This window comes from Mustela nigripes, chromosome 1 (assembly GCF_022355385.1).
Source record: "Mustela nigripes isolate SB6536 chromosome 1, MUSNIG.SB6536, whole genome shotgun sequence".
Lineage (NCBI taxonomy): Eukaryota > Metazoa > Chordata > Mammalia > Carnivora > Mustelidae > Mustela > Mustela nigripes.
The window spans coordinates 14,214,448-14,239,373 of NC_081557.1; the positions used below are offsets into that span (position 1 = coordinate 14,214,448).

Genomic DNA, 24,926 nt, shown 5'->3' on the forward strand with positions numbered 1-24,926 from the left:
TATTTTTGAAGAACATTTAATGACCTGACAAATAGCTATGATAAAATGCAAGTTAAAAACCAGTAAGCCAGGGGCATCTGGGTGGCTTAGTGGGTTAAAGCCTCTGCCTTTGGCTCAGGGCATGATCCCAGCATCCTGGGATGGAGTCCCGCATCAGGCTCTCTGCTCGGCAGGGAGCCTGCTTCCTCCTCTCTCTCTGCCTCTCTGCCTACTTGTAATCTCTGTCTGTCAAATAAACAAATAAAATCTTAAAAAAAAAAAAAAAAGGAAGGGCTGATCCTTAAAAAAAAACAAAAACAATAAAAACAGTAAGCCAGATGGCACAGATAGAATATTATATACATGTATACATAAGTTGCTTTGAGTATTTAACACTCATGAAATCCATCAAACCTAAATATTTTATTCTAATCACTTAAAAAAAAAATGTAGAAACTTGCCTTAATTCACGACATGGAGACACGTTGATTATTCCTGGAACAAACAGAGTCTACACTAAAATTCAATGAGGTCAGGCATTTCTTCTTTTTTGTTTGTTTGTTTTTAAAAAAAAGGTATGAAATTTAAAATCATTTTTTTCATATGATTTCAAAGAGTTAAAGCATATGTGCCTTAAGAAATCTCAGTTTGAAAACAAATAATTATTCTGATAATATGGTTTTCTCTCTTCAATAGCCAACAGAAGTCAGTTGTCTCTTTCTCAGTTCAACGTAGCATATAATTTTGAAAACCCCACTCATTTTCAAGACTAAAGGTGAAAAATCAGGCTGTTGATTACTATTTATAGAGAAGTGCCTCTTAACCAGCAGCGATTTTGATCCCTCTGGGACATTTGGCTCTCTGAAGACATTATTGGTTTTGACAATAGAAAGGAGTGCTAGTGACATCTAGTGGCTAGAGACCAGGCTTGCTGCTGGACATGCTAAGATGCCCAAGGCAGCCCCAAACCCCGCCTCCCTTCACACACATACCAAGAACACATGCAAACATAAAAATAGTATGTGGCTCAAAAGGTCCATAGTTTCGAGGCTAGGACACCTGCTGTGGAAGGACATTTCTAAGTGTGGTGCCCAAGAATGAAATAATTCCTTTCCTTTCTGCTTCAGAGGTGGTCCCTACTTCTGTGTCCCTCCACAAACAGTCCAGAGGACCCTTTCCTGCTATTCTCAGCATCAGAGTGACCAGGAGGGGTATCTCCATGTGGTCTTTGCCAGACTCCATGGATGGAGTCAATGTGAGCGAGGGGAAAAGGAAAGCAGGGGGCCAGACATTCTTCCCTACTTGCTTATACTCTTTTCCCTCTTATTCCAGCACCTGTTACAAGGTATTTGGTCATGCAGATTAGACTGTTTCCATTCCTCATTGAAACTATTTCTCAATACACAAATAAAAAAGATGTTTTCATAAGGGAATAATATAAACATGGCATTTCTTAAAATACTATCTGATTAAGAAAGAGCATAACACAGGTTTTTTTTTTTTTAACTTTTATTTATTTAATTTCTTCTCAGTGTTCCACAATTCATTGTTTATGCGGCACACCCAGTGCTCCATGCAATCCATGCCCTCCACAATACCAACCATCAGGCTCACACAACCTCCCACCCCCCTTCCCTCCAAAACCCTCAGTTAGTTCCTCAGAGTCCACTGTCTAACACAGGTTTTTTAAAAATATGTTTAATACTAGTGTCTTCCTCTACAGTTCCTCATTCTCATATACATGGCTATAATAACTTACCTTATGAGAAAAAGAAAAGAGAGAAATATCTTCCAGATTCCAGAAAATATCATTTAGTGAAGTGCAACTAACCTCTGTGTAAATATTACTTCCTCCCTTTCTGAAGATGCTATCGTGGAAAGGTTTATACTTTTGTGTGTATGTATTTCTAGGACTCATGTTCCCTAAGGTCTCCAAAGTAATTAACGATATCTGTAGCATATAAATCAGATATCAAGAAAACCATACTATTCTGACACTCAAACAACTAATGACCTCTATGAAGTGTAAAAAAGGAGAAAGGCTCTCCCAGCTTGTAATATCCCATATTACAATTCAGTAAGGTTCCTTCCAGAGTTCATGATAAATTGCAGAGAAATGCATGCTGGATCCAAGCATTGCTCTGAGGACTGGGCATCATGAAATCTATGTAGTCATAAAATATATGAACAGGCCTTATAAACTTTGCCTGTGCTATACTCAAAAGCTCTTTCTTGGAAGGCATGTGGTCTGAAGTCAAACCAGAATTCTGTCAAATGCCAGAAATGGGTGGGAATAACAAGCCTCCTCTCCTGAGAACAGTAATAAATGCTCACATACACTGAACACTTTCTCTGTCTTAGGTACTGTTCTGAATACAACTATTTTTTTTAAATATTTTATTTTATTTATTAGACAGAGAGAAATCACAAGTAGGCAGAGAGGCAGGCAGAGAGAGAGGGAGAAGCAGGCTCCCCACTGAGCAGAGAGCCTGATGTGGGGCTCAATCCCAGGACCCTGAGATCATGACCTGAGCCGAAGGCAGAGGCTTAACGCACTGAACCACCCAGGTGCCCCTGAATACAACTATTAACACATTTTGTTTATAAAAATAAGTGAGATCAGTATAGTTATGCCCATTTACAATACGGTGACTGAGGCCAAGACTGTTCTAACTTGCCCAAAGTCACACCCAAAAGTCACAGATAAAATGAGGCCATATGCTGCTTTTTGATCTGTGGCACCAATATGACCATGTGAGGAAGAGCAGAGCTTCTGATCGTGCTGGGACAGCAGCATCTCCCTGCTGGATGCCAGACGCCATTAAACAGAATTGGCACAAGGATTTCCCCCAGCTCTGCTCCTTTACTGGCTGTAGAATGCCTCCTAACCCAACGGGGTACAAACCACAGCCTGTGTTTGTATTCTTGCATATAATCACACATTTCAAGAACTCCATGGATGTAATTGGTTACAGATAATCATTTTTCAGATTTTCATTATCTTACATGGATTTTCCTAAGATGGATTCATCTGATAATTCCCTGAGTTTGAGGTATTTTTCTGGGTGTCTTTTTCATCTACCACTCATCCCCTGTTGTCTCCTAAAACTCTGTCCATCCTGTCATCCAAAGCCAAGATCAGACAAAAGCTATTTTTGAAGGCATTACTCTAAAACCCTGGAATGGACTTGAACTTTTCTTTCTTTCAAACACCATGGCTGCCTTCTTCACTGCCTTACTGTCAACACTGGATTTTGCATTCCTTGAAGATGGAGACTGTGTCTCATTTTAACTGCTACATGGATTTTTGTGAGATAAATTCACATGTTTATTGAGAGCCAAGTGTACTGCAGGTATGTTATAAGAAAGGGCAATGAAATTAATCTTTATTGAGATCATATAAAGTATACTACATGGTATATATATTATCATTTGGTCTTCACAATCAGATAAGAGCTAGATTATGTTACAATTTTGTAGATTAAAAACTAAAGATGAGAGAGGCTGTTTTGTTTGTTTGTTTGTTTGTTTTTTGTTTGTTTTTGTTTTTTCCCAGTGAGCAAGAGATAAGGGTAGTCTCTTTGAATCAAAACTCACATCCTTCCCATTGTACCTTAACTCTTCATTAATTTTAAAGTTACCTTTACAATCAACCTTTATGGGCACACTGTATTTACATCTCAGGGATAAATGCTACTAAAATCATATGCTCAAAAAGAAAAGACTTTAGTGCCCATTAACTTGCCAACTGTACCCTTGACATCTTTATTTCTCAGACTGTAGATCAGGGGATTCAACATGGGGATCACCACGGTGTAAAACACAGATGCCACTTTGACTGTGTGTCTGGAGTTCTTGGAGTTAGGCACACAGTAGAGGAAGAGGATGGTCCCGTGGAAGATGGTGATGGCAGTCAGGTGGGAGGCACAGGTGGAGAAGGCTTTGTGGCGACCACTGGCTGAACGCATCTTGAGGATGGTGACAATGATAAATATATAAGACAAGAGAATGATGAGCAGAGTGCTGACCTCATTGAAGGTGGCAAAAATGAAAAGCAACAACTGGTTGATATAAGTATCAGAGTAAGACACAGAGAGCAATGCAGAGAACTCACAGAAGAAGTGATTGATTATGTTGAAACCCTGAAAAGATAATTTGATAGCAGAGCATGTGAGTATCAAGGAACATGCTACTCCCCATGTATATGATCCGACCACCAGCATGGCACAGAGTTTCTCTGTCATGGCAACTGTGTAGAGCAGAGGGTTGCAAATGGCCACAAAGCGATCATAGGCCATCACAGCTAATAAAAAGGATTCAGTTACCACAAAGGTACAAAAGAAAAAGAATTGAACTACACATCCTGAAAATGAAATGGTTCTGTCTTCTACAGTCAGGTTTTCCAGGGCCTTGGGAGCAATGATGGAGGAGTAGCAGAAATCCACAAATGAGAGGTGGCTGAGGAAGAAGTACATGGGGGTGTGCAGTTTGGGGTTAATCTTGATTATGACTATCATCCCAATATTCCCTACAACAGTGACACTATAAATGGTCAGAAAAATCAAGAAGAGGGGGACTTGCAGCTCTGGATAATCTGAGAAGCCCAGGAGGGTGAATGTAGCCCCACTTTTATTTCTCTCTGACAGTAACATGATGGTTTCTGCTTGTCAGAATCTGAATTGGTCCTGAAAACAAAATTATTAAGGAGAGTGAGGATATGAGAAGTTTGCTTAGCTACCCGTAGCAAGAGTAGAAAAGGAAGCAAAATATCTTTTCACAGTTTCTCTGTGCTATGTGTTTATTATGCAAGGTATGCTAAAGGTTTTATTTTTTTAAAGATTTTATTTATATGTTTGACAAAGAGAGAGAGAGAGAGAGAGATCACAAGTGGGAAGCAGGCTCCCTGCTGAAAAAAGAGCCTCATGTGGGGCTCAATCCTAGGACCCTGATATCATGATCTGAGCTGAAGGCAGAGGCCTAACCCACTGAGCCACCCAGGTGCCCCCTTTTAAAACATGAAAATCATTTTTAAAATTTTCTTTAAGTAAAAAAGCAATACAATTACTGACTTAAAAATTTGTAAGTTCTCAACTGTAATGTTTAACATTTACAAAGAAGAATATGAGATAAAGGGATTTGTGGTTATTTTAAATCAAATCTTCCTATAGCACATTTAGCTGTCCTTGAACATTATAAATTCATAAATGGTATGGCTAGCATAATATGATGATTGATTCTGCTGGTCCTAAAAACAGTACAAAAATGACAAATTTCCAAACAAATTAATTTTTTGTCATAGGTTCATACTGTGACATGAAGAATAAACACTCTCTTTGACCTTGACTGCAGGAACTTCTTGCAAGGCACGTCTCCAAAGGCAAGGGAAACAAAAGCAAAGATAAACTATTGGGCCTTCATCAAGATAAAAAGCTTCTGCACAGCAAAGGAAATTGTCAACAAAACTAAAAGGGAACTTGCAGAATTGGAGAAGATATTTGCAAATGGCATAACACATAAAAGGCTGGTATCCAAGATCTATAAAAAACTTCTCAAACTCAACACCCCCCCCAAAAAAAATAATTCAGTCAAGAAATGGGCAGAAGACATGAACAGACACTTCTCCAAAGAAGATAGACAAATGGCTAGCAGACACATGAAAAAATGCTCCACAGCACTTGCCATCATGAAAATACAAATCAAAGCCACAATGAGATACCACCTTACACCAGATAGTGAAAAGAAGGGACACATGTACCCCAATGTTTATAGTATCGATGTCCACAATAGTCAAACTGTGGAAGGAGCTGAGATGTCCATATCAGCTGATGATTTTATATATATATATCATAAGATGTGGTTTATATATACAATGGAAAATTATGCAGCAATCAAAAAGGATGAGTACTGACCATTTGCATTGACATGGATGGGACTGGAGGGGATTATGCTAAATGAAATAAGTCAAGCAGAGAAAGACAATTAGTTTCACTCATATGTGGGATATAAGAAATAGCACAGAGGACCATAGGGAAGGGAATGAAAACTGAATGTGAAGAAATCAGAGAAAGAGAGAGAGAAACCATGAGAGACTCTGGACTCCAGGAAACAAACTGAGGGTTGTAGAAAGGAGGGTGGGGAGATGGGGTAACTGGGTGATGGCCATTAAGGAGGGCAAGTGATCTGATGAGCACTGGGTATTAAGCAACTAATGAATTGTTGAACACTACACCAAAAACTAATGATGGACTATATGTTGGCTAATTAAACTTAAATTTAAAAAAATATATAAGAATAAACACCCCTAACAATTTATATTTGTGCCTTTACTTTTCATTTCATATAACACTTTAATCTTTTTCTTTCTGACTCAGTAAATCTGATATCCAAAATAAATCTTAATCAGTTTTTCCAGAGTAATCCTCTCAACTGCTGGGCTCCTGTCAATCCTTCTGCATTGCTTGATGAATAATAAAATTAGAATAGATGATAAATATAATAATGTCTACTTCCTTATTCTAGAGATGACAAAACAGAAGCTGGAGAAAACTTGACTTTTCCTAAGACATGTAAATAAGGATCAGTCTACACATCTGTGACTAGAGCCCTGATTGGAATCCCAGCCATGTGTCCATCCCTCCACATCAGACTCTGACTGATGTTCTAATAAATAAAATCTTAAAAAAAAAAAAATACGGGGCACCTGGGTGGCTCAGTGGGTTAAAGCCTCTGCCTTCGGCTCAGGTCATGATCTCAGGGTCCTGGGATCGAGCCCCACAGGGGCTCTCTGCTCAGCAGGGAGCCTGCTCTCCCCCCCCCCCTCTCTGTCTGCCTCTCTGCCTACTTGTGATCTCTGTCTGTCAAATATATAAATAAAATCTTAAAAAAAAAAGAAGTTATTTTAAACCAATGTTACATTTAATGTGATGCTCCTGGTACCCCAAATGCTATTATTAAATTGTTGGTAAAAATATCCTGTATCACTGAATTCAATAATCCAATAAACATAAGAGCTGTAATCTTCTTACCTATTTTTCCCCCATTTTGTTGTAATTTTTGTTTAGACACATGTGTTTCCTGTTTTATAATCTTAATTAAAGCTGGTCCCTTTCAATTTTTTTCACAATAGAGTCTGTTCCAACTCTGCTATTCTCATTTTATTTAAATCTTCTCTATTCTACCTTGCTTATTTATTCAGTAAATTATAGAAACAAGACAATGCACATCCCCAGTTTTCACATTTCTTGTATTCTCCCACAACAGGTACTCTTTGTTCATCTGAGCAAGTCCCTCTAACACAAAACTGTGTGAATAAATGCACTTTCCCTTCCTTGCATGTTTAGATATGTTACTCTTGCAGTGACTAAATATTTCTCAAGAACTGTCTATATCTAAAGGGTAAATTTCCACCTCCCATGTTCTTTTATAGATACCCTACCCTGAAGTTAATATCAATCTGTCTCTAGAATCTTAAAACAAACCTGATGATGGCACATGTAGGGCCTCTCCTGGCTGGAACGGATGGATATATGCTTATATCTGTAGTACAACCTTTGGGATACGAACTCAAGGGATTATGACTTGCCCATTCTCTTGAGGTCATGAAATCCACAATTAAAATTAATCACGTTTCTCTGATGTAATTCTTACAAACCTGGAGAAGCACTGGGAACATTTCAGAGAAAAATCTGTATTTTATTTAATTTATTATTTTTTATTTTTTATAGATTTTTTTTTTTTTTTAATGTGTGTGAGAGAGAGAGAGAGAGGGAGAGAAAGCGGACAGGGAGAGTGAGAGAAAGAATCAGATTTCCCAATGAGCTGAAAGCCTGATAAGGGGCTCAATCTCAGGACCCTGAGATCATGACCTGAGCCGAAGGCAGATGCTTAACTGACCAAGCCTGCCAGGCACCCCCAAAATTTATGTTTTAAGATCACTTCCTCAACTGCTGATTATTCCCATACCATCTTACAATTATCAATATTATGGTATTATAAAAATCATCTTTACCAAATACTGAGTGACAACTATATGCTGGGCATGAGCCTCTTTCTACCATCCACTCTAACCTGTTGGGTAAGTGTGAAGATCTATATTTTAGGTCTTTATGATTCATTGAGAATTAAAGCAGATATATTTACAAAGTTAAGTATCAAGTTGAGAAAATGACCTAGCCCCTTTGAAATCTTGTCCTATTCTATTACTTTTTCCTACCTCTGCTTCCTGCAGCTAGTCTGACCTCCTTGCTTTTGTCCCTTGCTTTTTGTTGTTGTTGTTTTAATATTACCCACTCCTTCTCTATGGTCTTTTCTACTCCGCTTTCCTGCACGCTGAAATGCTTTCCCTTAAGTTTTTATTGAAATGTACCTTTTCAGTGAATTCTTCCAGGAACTTAACTATATTCCTGCAGGACTTACTCCATTACCTAATTGAGTGTTTAAATTACTTCACACAGTTCAATTGTATTTTAACCCTTATTTATTTCTTTTATTGTATATTGTTTGGTTCCCCTTACTAAGACAAAACTTCCAGGAAAGCAGAGACCATTCATTGCTTTGCTCACTAATATATTCCAAGCTCCTAGGTGAATGACCAACAAAGTCAGTGCACCATGAATCTTTAATGAATAATAAATATGACTTTCCAAGGGAACTGGAAATAGAGCCAAACTACCAGAACTATGAAGAATTTCACTACAGAGAGGAGATAGTTCACAGAGAATAAGAATGTTTCAGAAGTAATTATTGAAACTGTGCAGTCAAAATAAAACAAAACATAAACCTAAAGAAATGCCCACTCCACTGAACTTCCTATCTCTAGTCAGGTTTATTACAACAAAAATCTTGAAATTTTCAAGATCATGTACTGCATGGTAAAATTTTATATAGATATACCACATCTTTTTTTCCCCAAATTTTCATTTAAAATCTAGTTAGTTAACACATAGTGTGCATGTAGTATAATACCGGTTTCAGGAATAGAATTTAGCATTCATCACTTTCATGTAATGTCCAGCGCTCATCATAACAGGTGCTTTCTGTAGTAGCCAACACCCATTTGGCCCATTCCCCACCTACCTCCCTCCATCAACCCCAGTTTGTTCTCTATCATTGAGTGTCTTATGGTTTGTTTCACTCTTTTTTTTTCCTTCCCAGATGTTCAGCTGTTTTGTTTCTTAAACTTCACTTATGAGTAAAAGCATATGGTATTTGTCTTTCTCTGATTGACTTATTTTCCTTAACATAATACACTCTAGCTCCATCCATATCAATGCAAATGACAAGATTTCATTTTTTATTTTTTGATTGCTGAGTAATATTACATTGTATATATATATGCTACCTCTTCTTTATCCATTCATAATTTAATGGACATTTGGACTCTTTTCATAGTTTGGTTATTTTTGATAATGCTTCTATAAGCATTGGGGTTCATGTACCGCTTTGGATCTATATTTTTGTGTCCTTTAGATAAATATGCAATAGTGCCGTTGTTGGATTATAGAGTAGTTCTACTTTTAAGTTTTTGAGGAACCTCCATAGTGTTTTCCAGAGTGGCCTCACCAGTTTGCATTCCCACCAACAGCATAGGAGGATTCCTCTTTCTCTGCATCCTTACCAACATCTGTTGTTTCCTGTATTGTTAATTTTAACCATTCTGAGAGGTGTGAGGTACTATCTCATCATGGTTTTGATCTGTATTTCCCTGATGATGAGTCATGTGGAGCATCTTTTCATGTGTCTGTTAATCATCTGTATATCTTCTTTGAAAAAATGTCTACTCATGTTTTCTGGCCATTTCTAAACTAGATTGTTTTATGGATATTGAGTTTGATAAGTACTTTGTAGATTTTTGATACTAATCCTTTGTCAGACATGTCATTTTACAATTATCTTCTCCCATTCCATAGGCTGCCTTCTAGTTTTCTTGATTGAGTCCTTGGCTGTGAAGAAGATCTATCTCGATGAAGTCTCCATAGTTCATTTTAGCTTTTGTTTCCCTTGCCTCCAGCTATGAGTCTAGTAAGAAGTTGAAGAAGTTGCTGTGACTGTGGTCACAGTTTGCTGCCTGTGTTCTCCTCTAGGATTTTAATGGATTCCTGGCACACATTTAGATCTTTAATCCATTTTGAATTTATTTTTGTGTATGGTGTAAGAAAGTGGTCCAGCTTCATTCTTCTGCATACGGCTGTCCATTTTCCCCAACACCACTTATTATTGAAGAGATTGTCCTTTTCTCCATTGGATATTCTTTCCTGCTTTGTTGAAGATTAGTTGACCATAGAGTTATATTTATACCACATCGTCTTCATCCCTTCAATTAATGGACATTTAGGCTCTCTCCATAATTTGGCTATTGTTGATAATGCCGCTATACCTATTGGGGTGCATGCATGCCTTCAAATCAATATTTTTGTATCCTTTGGATAAATACCTAGTAGTGTCATCACTGCATCAAAAAGTAGTTCTATTTTTAACTTTTTGAGGAACCTACATACTGTTTTCCAGAGTGGCTGCACCAGTTTGTATTCCCATCAAGTGTAAGAAGGTTCCCTTTTCTCCGCATCCTTACCAACACCTGACATGGATGAAGTTAGAGGGTATTAGGCTAATCAAAATATCAAAATAAGTCAGCCAGAGAAAGAGAAATACCACATGATTTCATTCATATGTGGAATTTAAGAAACAAAACAGAGGAACACAGTTGGGAGGTAAAAGAAGCAAACCAGGAAACAGACTCTTAACTATAGAGAACAAACAGAGGGTTACTGGGAGGGGCGGTAAATAAGTGGTGGGTGTTCATGAATGCACTTGCGATGAGCTCTGGGTAGTCTATTTGAATGTAGAATCACTAAGTTATATACCTGAAACTTACATTACACTGGATGGAAGTGGATTTAAAATAAAAACTTGAAAAAGCATACATTCAGTTTTATTATGCATCTCAATAATTCTGCAGTTGAGGTGATGTTCTCTGCTGTCTAAACCTGCTTGCAAAATTATAACTTGGATATTTCAGGGTGACATTATTTATGGCAGAATGAAAAAGAAGGAAACTTACTTAGGTATATCTGTGGGTGTCCTTTAAAGCCCTATTTATGCCACTATGTTGGTATTTCTTAGAACGATAAAATATCAGATGCTGTTTGTTGAGTACTTCTGTAGTACATTTTCATTAAAAAAAATCACTGAGTAATTTCAGGTCTGCAGAAATAATCTGAGACAATAAAACTTTAAAAAGACTTATCTGTGAAATTTTAAAACTTTAAGTCTTTGGGACACCTGGGTGGCTCAGTCCATTAAGCATCTGTCTTTGGCTCAGGTCATGATCCCAGGGTCTTGGGATAGAGTCCCACATTGGGGAGCCTGCTCCTCCCTCTGCCTGCTGCTCCCTTGCTTGTGAGTGCTCTTTCTTTCTCTGACAAATAAATAAATAAAATCTTAAAAAATTAAGTCTTTTGAAAATAATAAAGGAAACAAAAATGTGAAAATATGTACCCTTGCCAAAATAGCACCTCACAAAAATATATTCTTAAAAATTCCACACACATTTAGCTGTTATAAATAAGTTTCCTTTCTTATGAAAACAGTGTATTATGTAACATTATGTTCCATATCTTATGTAACAGTTCTCTGTGTGTGTGTGCATGCGTTTGTGTGTTCAGGCACATGTGCACCTACATGTATGTGTGTTCAGGTAATCTTGTGCAAAAATTAGACCATTTGTGGAATGTTGCATGTCCCTCATTTGGTTTACTGCTTTGTTTGGTGTCCTTTGACTTGTTCCTGATCCAGCTCTTTAAAAATGATACACCAAGAAATCTTACTAGTTCTAGGTCTCTCTTGTTTCCGTTAGGCAAGAATTCTTCATATGTGGTTCTGATGACTCTCATTGCATCAAATTTCAAAGCACCTGTTAACTGATTGTCTGACTCCTAGTGATTCTCAGTGTGATCTCTGAATTCAGGTAGTGTTAGCTAGATTACTTCATTTTAGCATTTCCCACCAACACTTTGCTTAATGATTTTAATACTTATTGAAGCCATTGCCTTGATCCATAATTTTTATTCAGATTGCAGAGATAGTGATTTTCTAATTCCATCCTATTTTCTATTTATTTTCATTTTTTCTGAATTTCCCCTCATAGACCATTAGGTGACCCCAAAATACAATTCATAAAGGAAAGACAGAATAAATATTTATCTATTTACCAGTTTTAAGAGTAATGCCTTGAATCCCCCAATAACCCTTAATAGTAGTCAATGACGTTTTTTAAAAGTATCTAGATTTTAATTTTTAGGCTTAAACACATTTTATGGCTTTAAATTAATTGCATTCAATATTTATTTGCATGTCAACTATAAGCTAGTTGGAGCCATTTCAAATTGTGTCCTATGTCTCTTTGAAATGATCCAACTAGCTGTTAATACTATTCTTGCTTTCTGGAAAATTAAGTTGTACAACGTTCATTTAATCTCTGCCTCAGATTTCAACTATTTGTCTAAACAAACAAACAAACAAACAAACAAACAAAAAAGCCACCACCACCACCAACAACAAAAAACCAGTTCTGTTTACAAAGCAAATATTTCCTTTCAGAGAAATTTGGGGAATAAGGACACTCATTGCTACTGAGTTGTCATTATTGGTGGTATTATTTAGAAGGGCAAAAGTAAACAAATAAATAAAAATTAAAATTAAGAAGTAGTTTCTATCTAGATTTCTAATTCAAATTAAGATGAAAAGGTTTTTTTTTTTTTTTTTTACTTACCTTTCCATACTTTAAAGCTGTAATTTTCCCTCATGCTGATAACTTTTGTTTCAATGGTGTTTTAATAGTTACTTATGTATACTAAAATAAACATCGTATATAGTGGGAAGGTATACTCAAAGTGCTGTCCTTTAGAAAAAATGTTTACACCATTTGATAATGTTTCCAGTATTATAAATAGATTCATTATTATCTGTTTTCAAGTTTTAAATATTTATTTTTACCTTTTTATCTAAATATATGTCTTTTAAGACATGTCCAATATCTAATTTCCTCTAAGTCAAAGCTACAAAGTAAGGGTGCCTGGGTGGCTCAGTGGGTTAAAGCCTCTGCCTTCGGCTGGGGTGATGAGCCTAGAGTCCTGGGATGGAGTCCCCCCCCACACCCCTGTGTCCAGCTCTCTGCTCAGCAGGGAGCCTGCTTCCCTTCTTCTCTCTGCCTGCCTCTCTGCCTACTTGTGATCTCTGTCAAATAAATAAATAAAATCTTAAAAAAAATTAAAAAGCTACAAAGTATATTTCTCAAAGTTTTCTTTCAACTCTTCCTATCTTTATTAATTTTGTTTCCTTTCCCTCTTCTAGAAAAAATATTCTACATCTTGTCTTTATTCCTTTAAGAAAATGAACTGGAGAACATGGAAAATGTCCTTCACAGCAATAAATAGAAAGGTTTCTCTTTCCTCATGACCAGATACTTTTACTGTGACACATAGTTTACTCAGCCACCTTTATGCTGTGTTGCACCCAGTATGTTGTTATTATAAATAATGCTAGTGAGTGTATTATTTACACTTTATCTGCTACTCTGTCTTTGGGAATGATTCTTAGAACCATCAATGTTAGAAGAGGATGAGTGTGTATGTAAGGTTGCTTGTAGCTCCTATCACTTGAAACATGTGACTTTCCTGACCCCAATGTATAAAATGTCTATTTCCCTGCAGATTCACTTACCTGATATATCATTAAACTTTAGGATTTCTGTCCTTCTAATAGGTGAGAAGTGATACCTCAAGGCAGATTTCCTTTGTATTTCTATTAGTTTGAGGTTAAAAAAAAATCCTCAAATATTTAAAGGGTATTTTTATTCCTTTTATATAGACTACTTAATTATATTTCATGTCTCTACTATATGTGATATAAGTAGTGACTTTTTCCTCATTTTGTCATTTTAATTTCCTTTAAGTTGTTTTGCCAAGAAGTTTTGTATATTCATGTAATCCAAGTTTCAAACTTGCTTTTAGAACTCTCTTTTGGTGTGTGAAATAAAGAAGACATCTAGTTTTATCTTTTTCTTCATATGGTTCTCTATTTGTCCCAATATGACACTGCTTTTAATAATAATGACTTTAAATTTAGCCTTCCTATTACCATTTAATTTTTAAGGTATTTGTTACCAGATATTTGTTCTTGTTTAGTCATTCATATAAACATTAGAACAGAAACTTCAAAATATGATTCTTCAGTACGCCCCAGTAGAACATATATTGCCTTCACCCCAGGCCTAATACATATGAACTAGACTAGATAGTGCTTGTAGAGATTTCCAAACCTGATAATACTGAGAATGCAGCCTTCTGAGTAATCCTATCCAAGCATAATGAAAGAATATTGAAATGACTCTAGAGATTGTCCCAGACAATCTAGGAGAAAATGAACGTCTGTGACCTCTCAGACTAATAGCCTTGATAATACTGTGAAAGGACACTAGATTTGTAGTCCATAGAGTTGAGACCCTTTAATCATAGATCAATCATTTCAGTCATTTCTAGACTAGTTTTTTGAAACTCTGTGTCATTATCTACACAACAGATAGAATTGTCCTTGCCCTGTGTACTTCTCAACACAAGCTGTTTGAAGTGTAAGACCATCCGTTCATAGAATTCATAAAGCCCAAGGATGAAGGTGTCAGAAAAGAATCAGTACCCTCTCCTTTTATCACACAGCATATCCATCTGCATCTCCCCAAAAAGACAGTGCTTTAGGGACTACACACACATAACTTTAAAGACAAGTAACTATGATCTCTCTGATATAAGGAATTTGAGAGGAAGGCAGGAGTCATGGAGGGTAGAGAGGGTAAAAATGAAACGAGATGGACTGGGGGGGAGACAAACCATAAGAAACTCTTAATCTCAGGAAACAAACTGAGGGTTGCTTGGCAGGGAGATGGACAGGGTGACTGAGTTATGGACATTGGGGAGGGTATATGCTATGGTGAGTGCTGTGAATTGTGTAAGACTGATGATTCACAGATCTGTACCCTTGAAGCAAATAATACATTGTACGTTAATTAAAAAAAAGCAAAGCAAGTAACTAGTCTTCATAAAAAGTAACAAATCAGAAAGGCATTTTCTATGGCAAGTTAACATGATCCTTCAGTACCTTTATTCCCCACACAGAATCATCTCTTGGGCTTTGTAATATTTTATGTGTTTGCTTTTAGGCAATTTGAAGAAATAGAAACTTTATGAATCAAAATCCAGAATTACCTTGCATCTTCAGGAGATTTGAGCTTACCAATTCACAATACAGTAACATTAAAATCATTTAAAAAACCTCATGCCAATGTATGCTAAAGGTTTTACAAGCCTCTGTTACCATTGTTCATTGGGATTAAAAACATCTGTTGAGATTAGTTCAGTGGAATGGGACTTTTGGGTCTATTAATTTCTGGAGGGCATCCTTCACATCTTTATTCCTCAGGCTGTAGATCGGAGGATTCAGCATAGGGTTGGCCACTGTGTAAAATACAGAGGCCACTTTGACAGTGTGCCTGGAGTTCTTGGAGTTGGGCACACAGTAGAGAGAAAGGATGGTCCTGTGGAAGATGGTGATGGCGGTCAGGTGGGAGGCACAGGTGGAGAAGGCTTTGCGATGCCCGTTGACAGAGCGGATATTAAGTACAGTCACAAAAATAAAAATGTACGAAGTAAGGATGATCAGTAGTCTACTCACCTCATTGAAAGTGGCAAAGCCCAAAAGCAGCAGATGGAGAATGAGTATGTCGGAGCTCGAGGCAGAAAGGAGAGCAGTATATTCACAGAAAAAATGGTTGATTATGTTATGTCCAGAAAAGTTTAGCTGGAGAGCACAGAGCATAGCAGAGGAGTACCAGGGGACCAAACATACCCCAGAGATATGAGCCAGACACCAGTAAGGCAGAGGGTTACAGACGGCCACAAAGCAGTCATAGGCCATCACTGCCAGCAGGAAGGATTCGGTTACCACAGCGGTGCAGGACAGGAAGTATTGCACATGCAGCTAAAGTAGTAGATGCTTTTATCTGCCATGACCAGTTTCCCAAGCAGCTTGGGAGTCACGATAGAAGAGTAACAAAAATCGACCAAAGCAAGGTGGCTGAGGAAAAAATACATGGGCATGGGGAATTTGGGGTTAATCTTGATGATTACTATCCTCCCAAGATTTCTTACCACAGTGATAATGTACATGATCAGAAACACAAGGAAAAGAGGTATATGAAGTTCTGGGTAATCGGTGAAACCCAGGAGGGCAAAGGTTGTCTCCACACTCAGATTTTTTACCGCCATCACCACAATGCCCTCGAAAGGCGTTGAGGGGGGCAGGGTACAGGAAGAGGTTGTTTCTGTCAAAGAGAAGCTTTGGAGAGTTAGTGACAAAAGTACATGATGCTTTATGGTACATGCAAACACACACACACACACACACACACACACACACACACAAATGGTGGGAGAGACAGAGAGAGAGAGAGAGAGAGAGAGAATGAAGCTAGAGTTATCAGTCTTAGTTTCTTCCATACAGAACATGCCTCATGCAGATCTCCTATGGATATAACTGGGTCTCTGAGCTGAATCTCTGAAATGTCTCTGAATTTCTACTGCATTTTGTGTTTCCTTAGGAAATAATTGCCAGGGGTGCCTGGGTGGCTCAGCCAGTTAAGTGTCAGCTTTCAGCTCAGGCATGGTGTCAGGGTCCTCAAATCAAGTCCCACATTGGTTTCCCTGCTCAGCGGGGATCCTGCTTCTCCCTCCGCCTCTGCCCCTCTCTGTGCTCCTTCTCTCTCTCTTCCTCTCACTGTCTCTCAAACAAGTAAATAAATAAAATCTTAAAAAAAAGAATTACCGTATTGTAGTCCGTACATTCACACATTAGCTAGTGGGGTAACATGTATGTAACTGATAGTGTTTGCATATAAATGCATAAACTAGTGAAAGAGTTTTAAAAAACATGCAATGGTTGCCCCAGAATTTACATTGCTGCGATAACTTGCTTGTATACACAAATCAATAAACTCATTAAGAAGATATGTTTCTAGTCTAAGGCAAAGCAAAATATTAGAGAAATCTAGGAAAATAGCATTACAATCCCCTTTTAACACCTTTTGTTTAGTAAAGGCTACTTCTCTCGCTGAATGGATTAGCTCCTGAGGGGTTTAGAAGGACAATGCTTCCTTTTGATTTCTGAACAGAGGTTTATTAGGTTTACACCCGAAGGCTTCGTTTCCCTTAGAGCCCAGACATTATGTATATAAGTCTGTGGTTCCCAAGATTTATTAGGTAGGAATCTCTTAAAACCAACTCATTTGTGAAAGTTTAAATGCCAGTTTCAAGTGCATTTAAAGAGGATGTGAATAAATATCCATTTCCAGCTGTTAAGTTCATTCTATTCTTTGTAAAATGGCTGGAAATAGACTTAAAGCTGAGTATTTCCATGAGGATTAACCTTTCTTTAATATTGTTGGGATCACAATTGGATAGCATTTACTGTGACTTAACATGAAAAGTAAAATAAAAGAAGACCTTAGTTACCATATCAGGAAAATAATAATCCCACAGTTTCATAGAAAACCTGAATAAACTTACCTACTACAGAGAAACAGGCCACCACCCTCCTGTTTCTCTATAAGCTGAGTATGACTGGGCCACCAAGGCTGTTGTACCAAACACTTTAGCCCTAGGGACTCAAACTCTGGAGAATCACAAGCAACTCATTCCTCACAAGCATCAAAACAGGTAATTAAGGCAAATGCCAGGTGTCATGTACAATTTTTAATGATTAAAATTTCCTCAAAATTACGTGGAAAAATTGCAGCTTCAAATTGACTACCAGGCTTTGGTGGCAGGTAATTAAAATGCCCTCTGGATGAATAAAACCAAGGTGAGGTATTATTTTCCTAATCCTGCCTCATCTACACCAAAATTCAGTGGACTCCTTGATTTTGCAGGGCACATACACTAATTTTAGACAAGTTACAAAAAAGCTACCCAAAAGTCTTTCCATTTTGAGTACATCCCAGATCAAGAGAAAATTCTATTAAGTTCAATCCTCCATGCCAGCTGTTGCACTATTTGGGTCATATGACCCAGTATATGTAATTGTCATTGATGTATATTTGCAAATAACAAATTCTGTAGAATTTTGGATGAGACTTTATAGTGAATTACAAATCAGACTTTTGGGATTTTAAAACAAAGCATTGACTCCTTTTGCAAATAAGTATTCACCTTCTTAAAAAGAGCTTCTGGTCTGTTCAAGGACCCTGATAGAGACTGAATAATCTGACAATAGGCTACCAAGTTACCATGAAGTCCACACCCATAATCACAAACTGGATGTTGTCTGACTCACCAACACATAACATAACAGCACTCCTGTTCCTGAAGACAGAAGTGAATGCAAGAGCAAGTGATCCAGATACCTACAGTCCAGGATTGCTTTCTCCTTCAAAGCTTTGAGCTTGTAGCCTCATGACATATTCCCTATTGATGAGGGAGCAGGAGGCTGGCTGAGGACAAAGCAAAAGCTGGCGCCTTGCACCCCCTCTTCACCCTTTCCCCTCCATAAGTGTAGCATCCCTCAGGCAGCCCTGACTGCCATGAACAATAAGCAAATAGTTAACTTGCAGAGCTCACAATCCTGCTAGACAGGAGTCTCCCTTGGCTTACAAATGTCCTAAATCTCACTAACAAAGACGACTGATAGCAGGATTGTGAGACTCCACCAAAAAGTCTCCCAAAGATCTTAATGTTAATGGCTGGTCTAAAGACAACATTGATCCAGCAGCAAGGGCAAGGCCTCCAGCAGGCCTGGAACATCCTGGCACCTTGTAGGCCCTCTTTAGCATATGAAAACTCCACTGACACCTCCCTTCCCCTCACCTTCCCCCAACAGCAGGGTACAGAACCTGCCATCCCTCACAACCCGGGGCAGCAGCTCTTCCTGCCCATGGGTCCTGTCCCGTGCTTTAATAAACCACCATTTTGCACCAAAGATGTCTCAAGAATTCTTTCTTGGTCATCGGCTCCGGACCTCAGCCCACCAAACCTCACCTAGGTTCTAGAACTTCATCACTATGACAACCCAAATATGGAAGAAAATGCTGGACCTTATTTTCAGACGATTCTACACAGCACGCTGGCAACACACACACACACACATATACATATACATATACATATAAATATACATATACACATACATATACATATACATATACACACACACCATTATAGCTCTATAATCCTGCCCTGGGGTGTTCCTGAAAAACAGCATTGAAGGAAAATTCATCTAATATTTAAAAATTCAAAAAGTATGCCTGGAACACTGGAATAGTTTTTTTTTTGTTTTTTTTTTTTAAATACTTGATTATGGGCTAGCTTTGTTGTCGATACTTGATAGGGATAGAAGAATCACCTCCAAAATGAGTTATGTGCATTAAATCTGAAACAAGGAAACATTGCTATTTCTCCAATAATTTGTGGGACCCAGAACTGGAGGGTGCAGGGTGGGAATGAAAGTGGCTCTTCTACGTATTATCCTTAATGATCCACCTGCTAACCCTCTATTTCCAGTAAGAAACCATGAGCCTCGGTAGTTTAGAAGAATAATGTTTCTACTAGGGAACACAGTGATGGATCCATGAAGCTGGAAGTGTGACTTCTTTAACCCCCTCCAAAAATAATAAAATAATAATAATAATCAAATAAAAAATGCAGTGGGAATGATGGCAAGTAGGTTCTGGAGTAGAGGCATGGAGATGCCTTACAGCTTCTGCTTCCAGTCTTTACACACTGTACTGAGATCACCGTATAAGGAAGCCAGTGTAACCTACCAGGAGATGAGAGACTCTAGAGAAACTGAGGCACTCCAACCAGGTCAGCACCAAGTCACCCAACAAAAGAGTGACTTCATTTACAGTTTTAAGCCCCAGCAGAGCTCCCAAGTGATTGCAGCCACATGACGAGCCAAAGTGAGACTGGCAGAAGAATCCTGCAGTCAGGGGCACTTTGATTTCAGCTCAGGTTATGATCCTAGGGTCTAGGATCAAGCCTCACATTAAGGCTTGATTCTCTCTCTTTCTAGAGAGAGAGAATGGCATGTGGTTTATAACACAAGAGAGAACAATAGAATCCCTCACGTTTTGTCCACTAAACAGACCCCTAAACAATTTCTACCTTTTCTACCCTTTTTCTCATCTCACAGCTTGTTCTCAACATCAGCCAAGGTTTTTCTTTTAAAATTTTTGTTAGACCAAATCACTCTTGTAAACCCCTGTGGTGTTTCCCCATTTCACACAAAATAAAAGCCAAAGCTCTTAAAATGTACTACAAAGCTCTGCTTGATCATGTTTCCTGTCTTTCTGACTTCCTATCCTGCTGTTCTTCACCTGGCTCACTCTTGCAGGAAATTTGTCTGCAAAGATTTAAATGATTCAGATGAATTTTAAAAGGAGAGTATATTAGACGCTCAAGAATGATGAAAACTTTATTTCTTTAAGTGTTGCATATATTCACAGAAGTGTGCTCGTTATAAAGTTTGTGCAGTTAATAAAATTTCATAATTAAAATCTTTCATTTAACATGATCAAAATGATTTTAATAATTATTCAAATTGTTGTCAATGGAAGAAAAGAGAAACAAGTTCATTCTATAGGCACTCTATGGACTCCACACACAGATGTGAGTCCACACCAACTGAACTTCATTTAAAATCTGTTGGTTAAAGTCTTGCTACCCAGAGTCTGGTCCAATGCCTAGGATCACCAACATCAGTTGGCTGTCTATTAGAAATGGAGAATCTTGGTCCCTCACATGCCCGCTGCATCCAAATCAGCACTTGATAGCATCTCAGATAATTTGTGTGAATAATAAAGTTTGAAAATCACTGGTTTTGATACTTTTGGTTTAATGGGAATTCTGGTGATTTGGCTAGATATTCCACTAAATTAAAAATAAATAAGTGAATAAACTCACATATATTTTCTGCCTTTCTCTTCATGGTTGCTGATCACCTGTTTTCCTCTTTTATTCACAAACAACTTAAGTCCAAAGATAATTCACCCTTTCTCCATTCACAAGCCAAAGTACCACAACATATGTAATAAATCAATTAGTTCTGAAGGGTAATGATTGAGAATGGTTACTTTGTCATAAAGGTCTTAGAAGAGGAAGTATATATATTTTGTATCCTTTATAAACACAATACCACACAGACATGGAGAAAGAGAATCACAGTCCTCCTTGGTAGAATTAAAACAGAAAGTTGTTTCATTTCCCAGAGTGAACAAAACTTGAGTTGCATTATCAGGAAAGTGTGCAATATAGTATATTAGTAATTGGTCAGAATAATATGGTAAAGTTATATGGAATCTCTGATTTTATAACTGAGGAAAATTAGAAGTAGGATACTTATTTATTTTTTACAATTATTTACTTTCGCATGTAAGACAAAGGTTTGTATTACTTTTACAGCATAAGATGAAGTTAAAAAGTCATATTTAAGATAAACACACTTGTTCTTGGAGATGTGATTATCATTCAATTACAGTAACAATGTTGCATATCTATACTGTGCATATCCTAGGAACCTTGTGTGATACAAATAATGATTAGCAAGAAAGAAGCAGAGAACATTTTGATTTTTTTTTCAAAATTCAATCAGTGCGTTAAGACCAACAAATGAATAATTAATTTTTTAAAATTTTTATTTGTTTGAGAGAGTGAGGAAGAGAAAAAGAGAGCAGGAATCAAGCCAGGGAGGAGCAGAGGGAGAGGGAGAGGAAAAGGGAGAAGCAGATGCCCTGCTGAGCAGGGAGCCTGACAGGGGGCTGGATGCCAGGACCCTGAGATCATGACCTGAGCTGAAGGCTAGGGCTTAACCCACTGAGCCACCCATTATTCAGGTGGCCCTGAATAATCAATTTTAGAGAACATTTTAGTCAAAATAGTTATAACCATTCCATATTTGTCTGGTAGATGAAGCTATGCCAGCAGGTAAAATGTGTAATTAACTAAAGATTAACCTTTAAAAGCAAAAGTGGAATTATACAAACTATGCTTGAAATGTATTACAATATTCACTCTATTAGTAAATAGCATTTACAAAATCAGTTTTGACACACCAGGTTGTGAGACATATGAGATAAATAACTGATTTTTTTTTTTAAAGATTTTGTTAACTTATTTGACAGAGAGAGATAACAAGTAGGAAGAGCAGCAGGCAGAGAGAGAGAAGGGGAAGCAGGCTCCCTGCTAAGCAGAGAGCCTGATGTAGGGCTCAATCCCAGGACCCTGAGATCATGAACTGAGCCGAAGGCAGAGGCTTTAACCCACTGAGCCACCCAGGTGCCCCTTTTTGTTTTTGATCCCTGTGGTAATCCTTTTGTAAATTTGTGTAAAATGATTTTTATTTGGTATTCAAAGTCATCATGTTTCACATCATTTCCTATACTATAATAAAAGTACAAGAGAAGGAGCAAAGAGGTTGGCCAGATCTTAGAAAAAGCGCCTCCAGAGTCATTGCTAATCTTCCATATTTTCATTCGTAGTTATTTATCAGTTTTCAGAATTTCTCCATAACCCTAAAATTCTCTTACATAAAACTGAAGAACGTTTTTATTTTTATTTATTTTTAATATTTCATTTTTTTAAAGGATTTATTTATTTATTTATTTATTTGACAGACAGACATCACAAGTGGGCAGAGAGGCAGGCAGAGAGAGAGAGGGAGAAGCAGACTCCTCGCCAAGCAGAGAGCCCAGTGTGGGGCTTGATCCCATGATCCTGAGATCATGACCTGAGCTGAAGGCAGAGGCTTAACCCACTGAGCCACCAAGGTGCCCCGAACTGAAAAATGTTTTTAAAATGATGTACCATTCCAATATGCAATTTAAGAGACTTGGATGTTATGGCTTGATATTTACTGTTAAATAAGATTTTAGAAAAATTATAGTAAGTTACCACAAATGTGGTGGCTTAAAACAGTAGAAATGCATTTCTTCATAGTTCTTGAGACCAGAAACGTGAAATCAAGGTGCTATCAGTGTCCTGTTCCCTCTGATGTTGCTAGGGGAAAATCCTTCTTTACATCCTCCTAGAGCCATCAGGTTGGTAGTCACAAAACACAATCTTCACATAGCCTTCCTTATGTGCCCTTTTTTCTGTCTCTTATATGGACATACTTGTTGGATTTAGGGCCTGACCTAATCCAGCATGATCTCATCTCAAACCTTATCTTAATTACATCCACAAATATCCTATCTTCAAATAAGGTCACATTCTGAGCTTCTTAGATAGACATGGATATTTGGGGGCGGGGGTTCTATTCAATCTGCAATACTATGTTACTTCACATATGATTCATAGCTCTTTTACCAAACTTTGGGGTGAATAGAAATAAAATAATCAAATAACTGGTTTATTACAACCAAAGATTTTAAAATTCAGTCAATTGACTAAATAATTTGAGTTCATCATCTCTACTAGAAACATCAGACAATTCTCAATACAATAAATCAAATCTCTTTTGCAAATAAGAAACTCTGACAAAATCGTATTGAGCGATTCATTAACTTCCTTACACTCTCCTTCACATCTTTGTTTCGGAGGCTATAGATCAGAGGGTTCAGCATGGGAATCACCACTGTATAAAACAAAGAACCTACTTTTACTATGAGCCACGAGTTTTGGGAGTTGGGTACACAATAAAGGAACAGGATAGTCCCATGGAAGATGGTGATGGCAGTCAGGTGGGAGGCACAGGTGGAGAAGGCTTTTTGGCGCCCACCAGCAGAAGACATTTTTATGACCGTGACAAAAATGAAAATATAAGTCGTGAGGATGATGACCAGGCTGCTCACCTCATTGAATATGGCGATGATGAAACAAAGCATTTGGTTGATGTAGGGGTCAGAGCAGGAGACAGAGACAATGACAGAATGCTCACAAACAAAGTTATTTATGATGTTAGACCCACAGAAGGATAATGTCAGGAGAAAGTAGGTGAGGGTCAGGGAAGAGACTAGACCCCATATGTATGGCCCTGCTACTAAGGATGTGCACAGCTTTGGGGACATAACAACCATGTAGAGAAGAGGGTCACAAATGGCCACGAATCGGTCATAGGCCATTACGGCTAACATGAACGTTTCTGCCACTGCACATGCACAAGCCAAGAAGAACTGCATGACACAGCCTATGAAGGAGATGGTTCTGTCTTCCACCACCAAGATCTCCAACAGTTTGGGTGTGACTGTGGTTGAATAACAGAAATCCACTAAGGACAAGTGACTGAGGAAAAAGTACATGGGCGTGTGGAGTTGGGGACTGACCCTAATGGTCATGATCATGCCCAGGTTACCCACCACAGTCACTGTGTAGATGGTCAGGAAAACCAGGAACAAGGGAATCTGGAGGTGTGGGTACTCTGAGAAGCCCAACAGGGTGAACGTGGCTCCAGTACTCCAATTTCCTTCTGCTAACAACATGACTGTGCTTGGAGAAAAGCCTGAAATAAAATAAAAATAGTAACAGTGATAATAATGATAGCACATTACTTATGACATTTACCATGTGGCAGGCATTGTGCTAAAACCAAAATATATTGACTCAGATCCTCAAATAACAGGATTTTATTAAATCCTGTTATAAAATAAGTGGCCTCATATTTTACTTAAGGATGGGGAGGCGTGTATAAGGTCAGGAACTTGACTGAGGTTACACAACTTATTAGTAATGAGCTGGGTACAGAAGTTGATTCTGAGTGACAGAGCACAAATTAAGTTCAGGAACAGATGGAGAATTACTGTACATTGTTGTAGAAAACACATATCTTTCACAGCTCCATCATTCTGAAGATCTGTGCTTTTTCAGAGCACTGACATAACCATGAAGATAAATTTAGCAATCAAGTTTATAAAG

The 24,926-nt window shown here is 37.9% G+C and overlaps 3 protein-coding genes across 3 annotated transcripts; all 3 read right to left on the reverse strand.

Annotated features, from left to right (window-relative positions):
- Positions 1-3,689: 3,689 nt before the first annotated feature.
- On the reverse strand, positions 3,690-4,631 carry LOC132010180 (olfactory receptor 5D18). Its single transcript, XM_059388114.1, has one exon. It carries the CDS (start codon positions 4,629-4,631, stop codon positions 3,690-3,692), a length of 942 nt encoding a protein of 313 aa, XP_059244097.1.
- A 10,753-nt stretch (positions 4,632-15,384) lies between these two features.
- Positions 15,385-18,478, reverse strand: LOC132007450 (olfactory receptor 5D14-like). Its single transcript, XM_059385939.1, is given in 5 exon segments — positions 15,385-15,837; positions 15,839-15,909; positions 15,912-16,004; positions 16,007-16,365; positions 18,432-18,478. Coding segments are annotated over 5 exon segments (1,023 nt in total).
- A 5,043-nt stretch (positions 18,479-23,521) lies between these two features.
- On the reverse strand, positions 23,522-24,493 carry LOC132008200 (olfactory receptor 5D13-like). Its single transcript, XM_059386988.1, has one exon. The coding sequence runs from the start codon at positions 24,491-24,493 to the stop codon at positions 23,522-23,524; it is 972 nt and encodes a 323-aa protein (XP_059242971.1).
- Between the last annotated feature and the right edge of the window lie 433 nt (positions 24,494-24,926).

Coding starts and splice junctions, on each gene's coding strand:
- LOC132010180 (XM_059388114.1), bottom strand. CDS start 4,631: ATGTTACTGTCAGAGAGAAATAAAAGTGGGGCTACATTCACCCTCCTG.
- LOC132008200 (XM_059386988.1), bottom strand. CDS start 24,493: ATGTTGTTAGCAGAAGGAAATTGGAGTACTGGAGCCACGTTCACCCTG.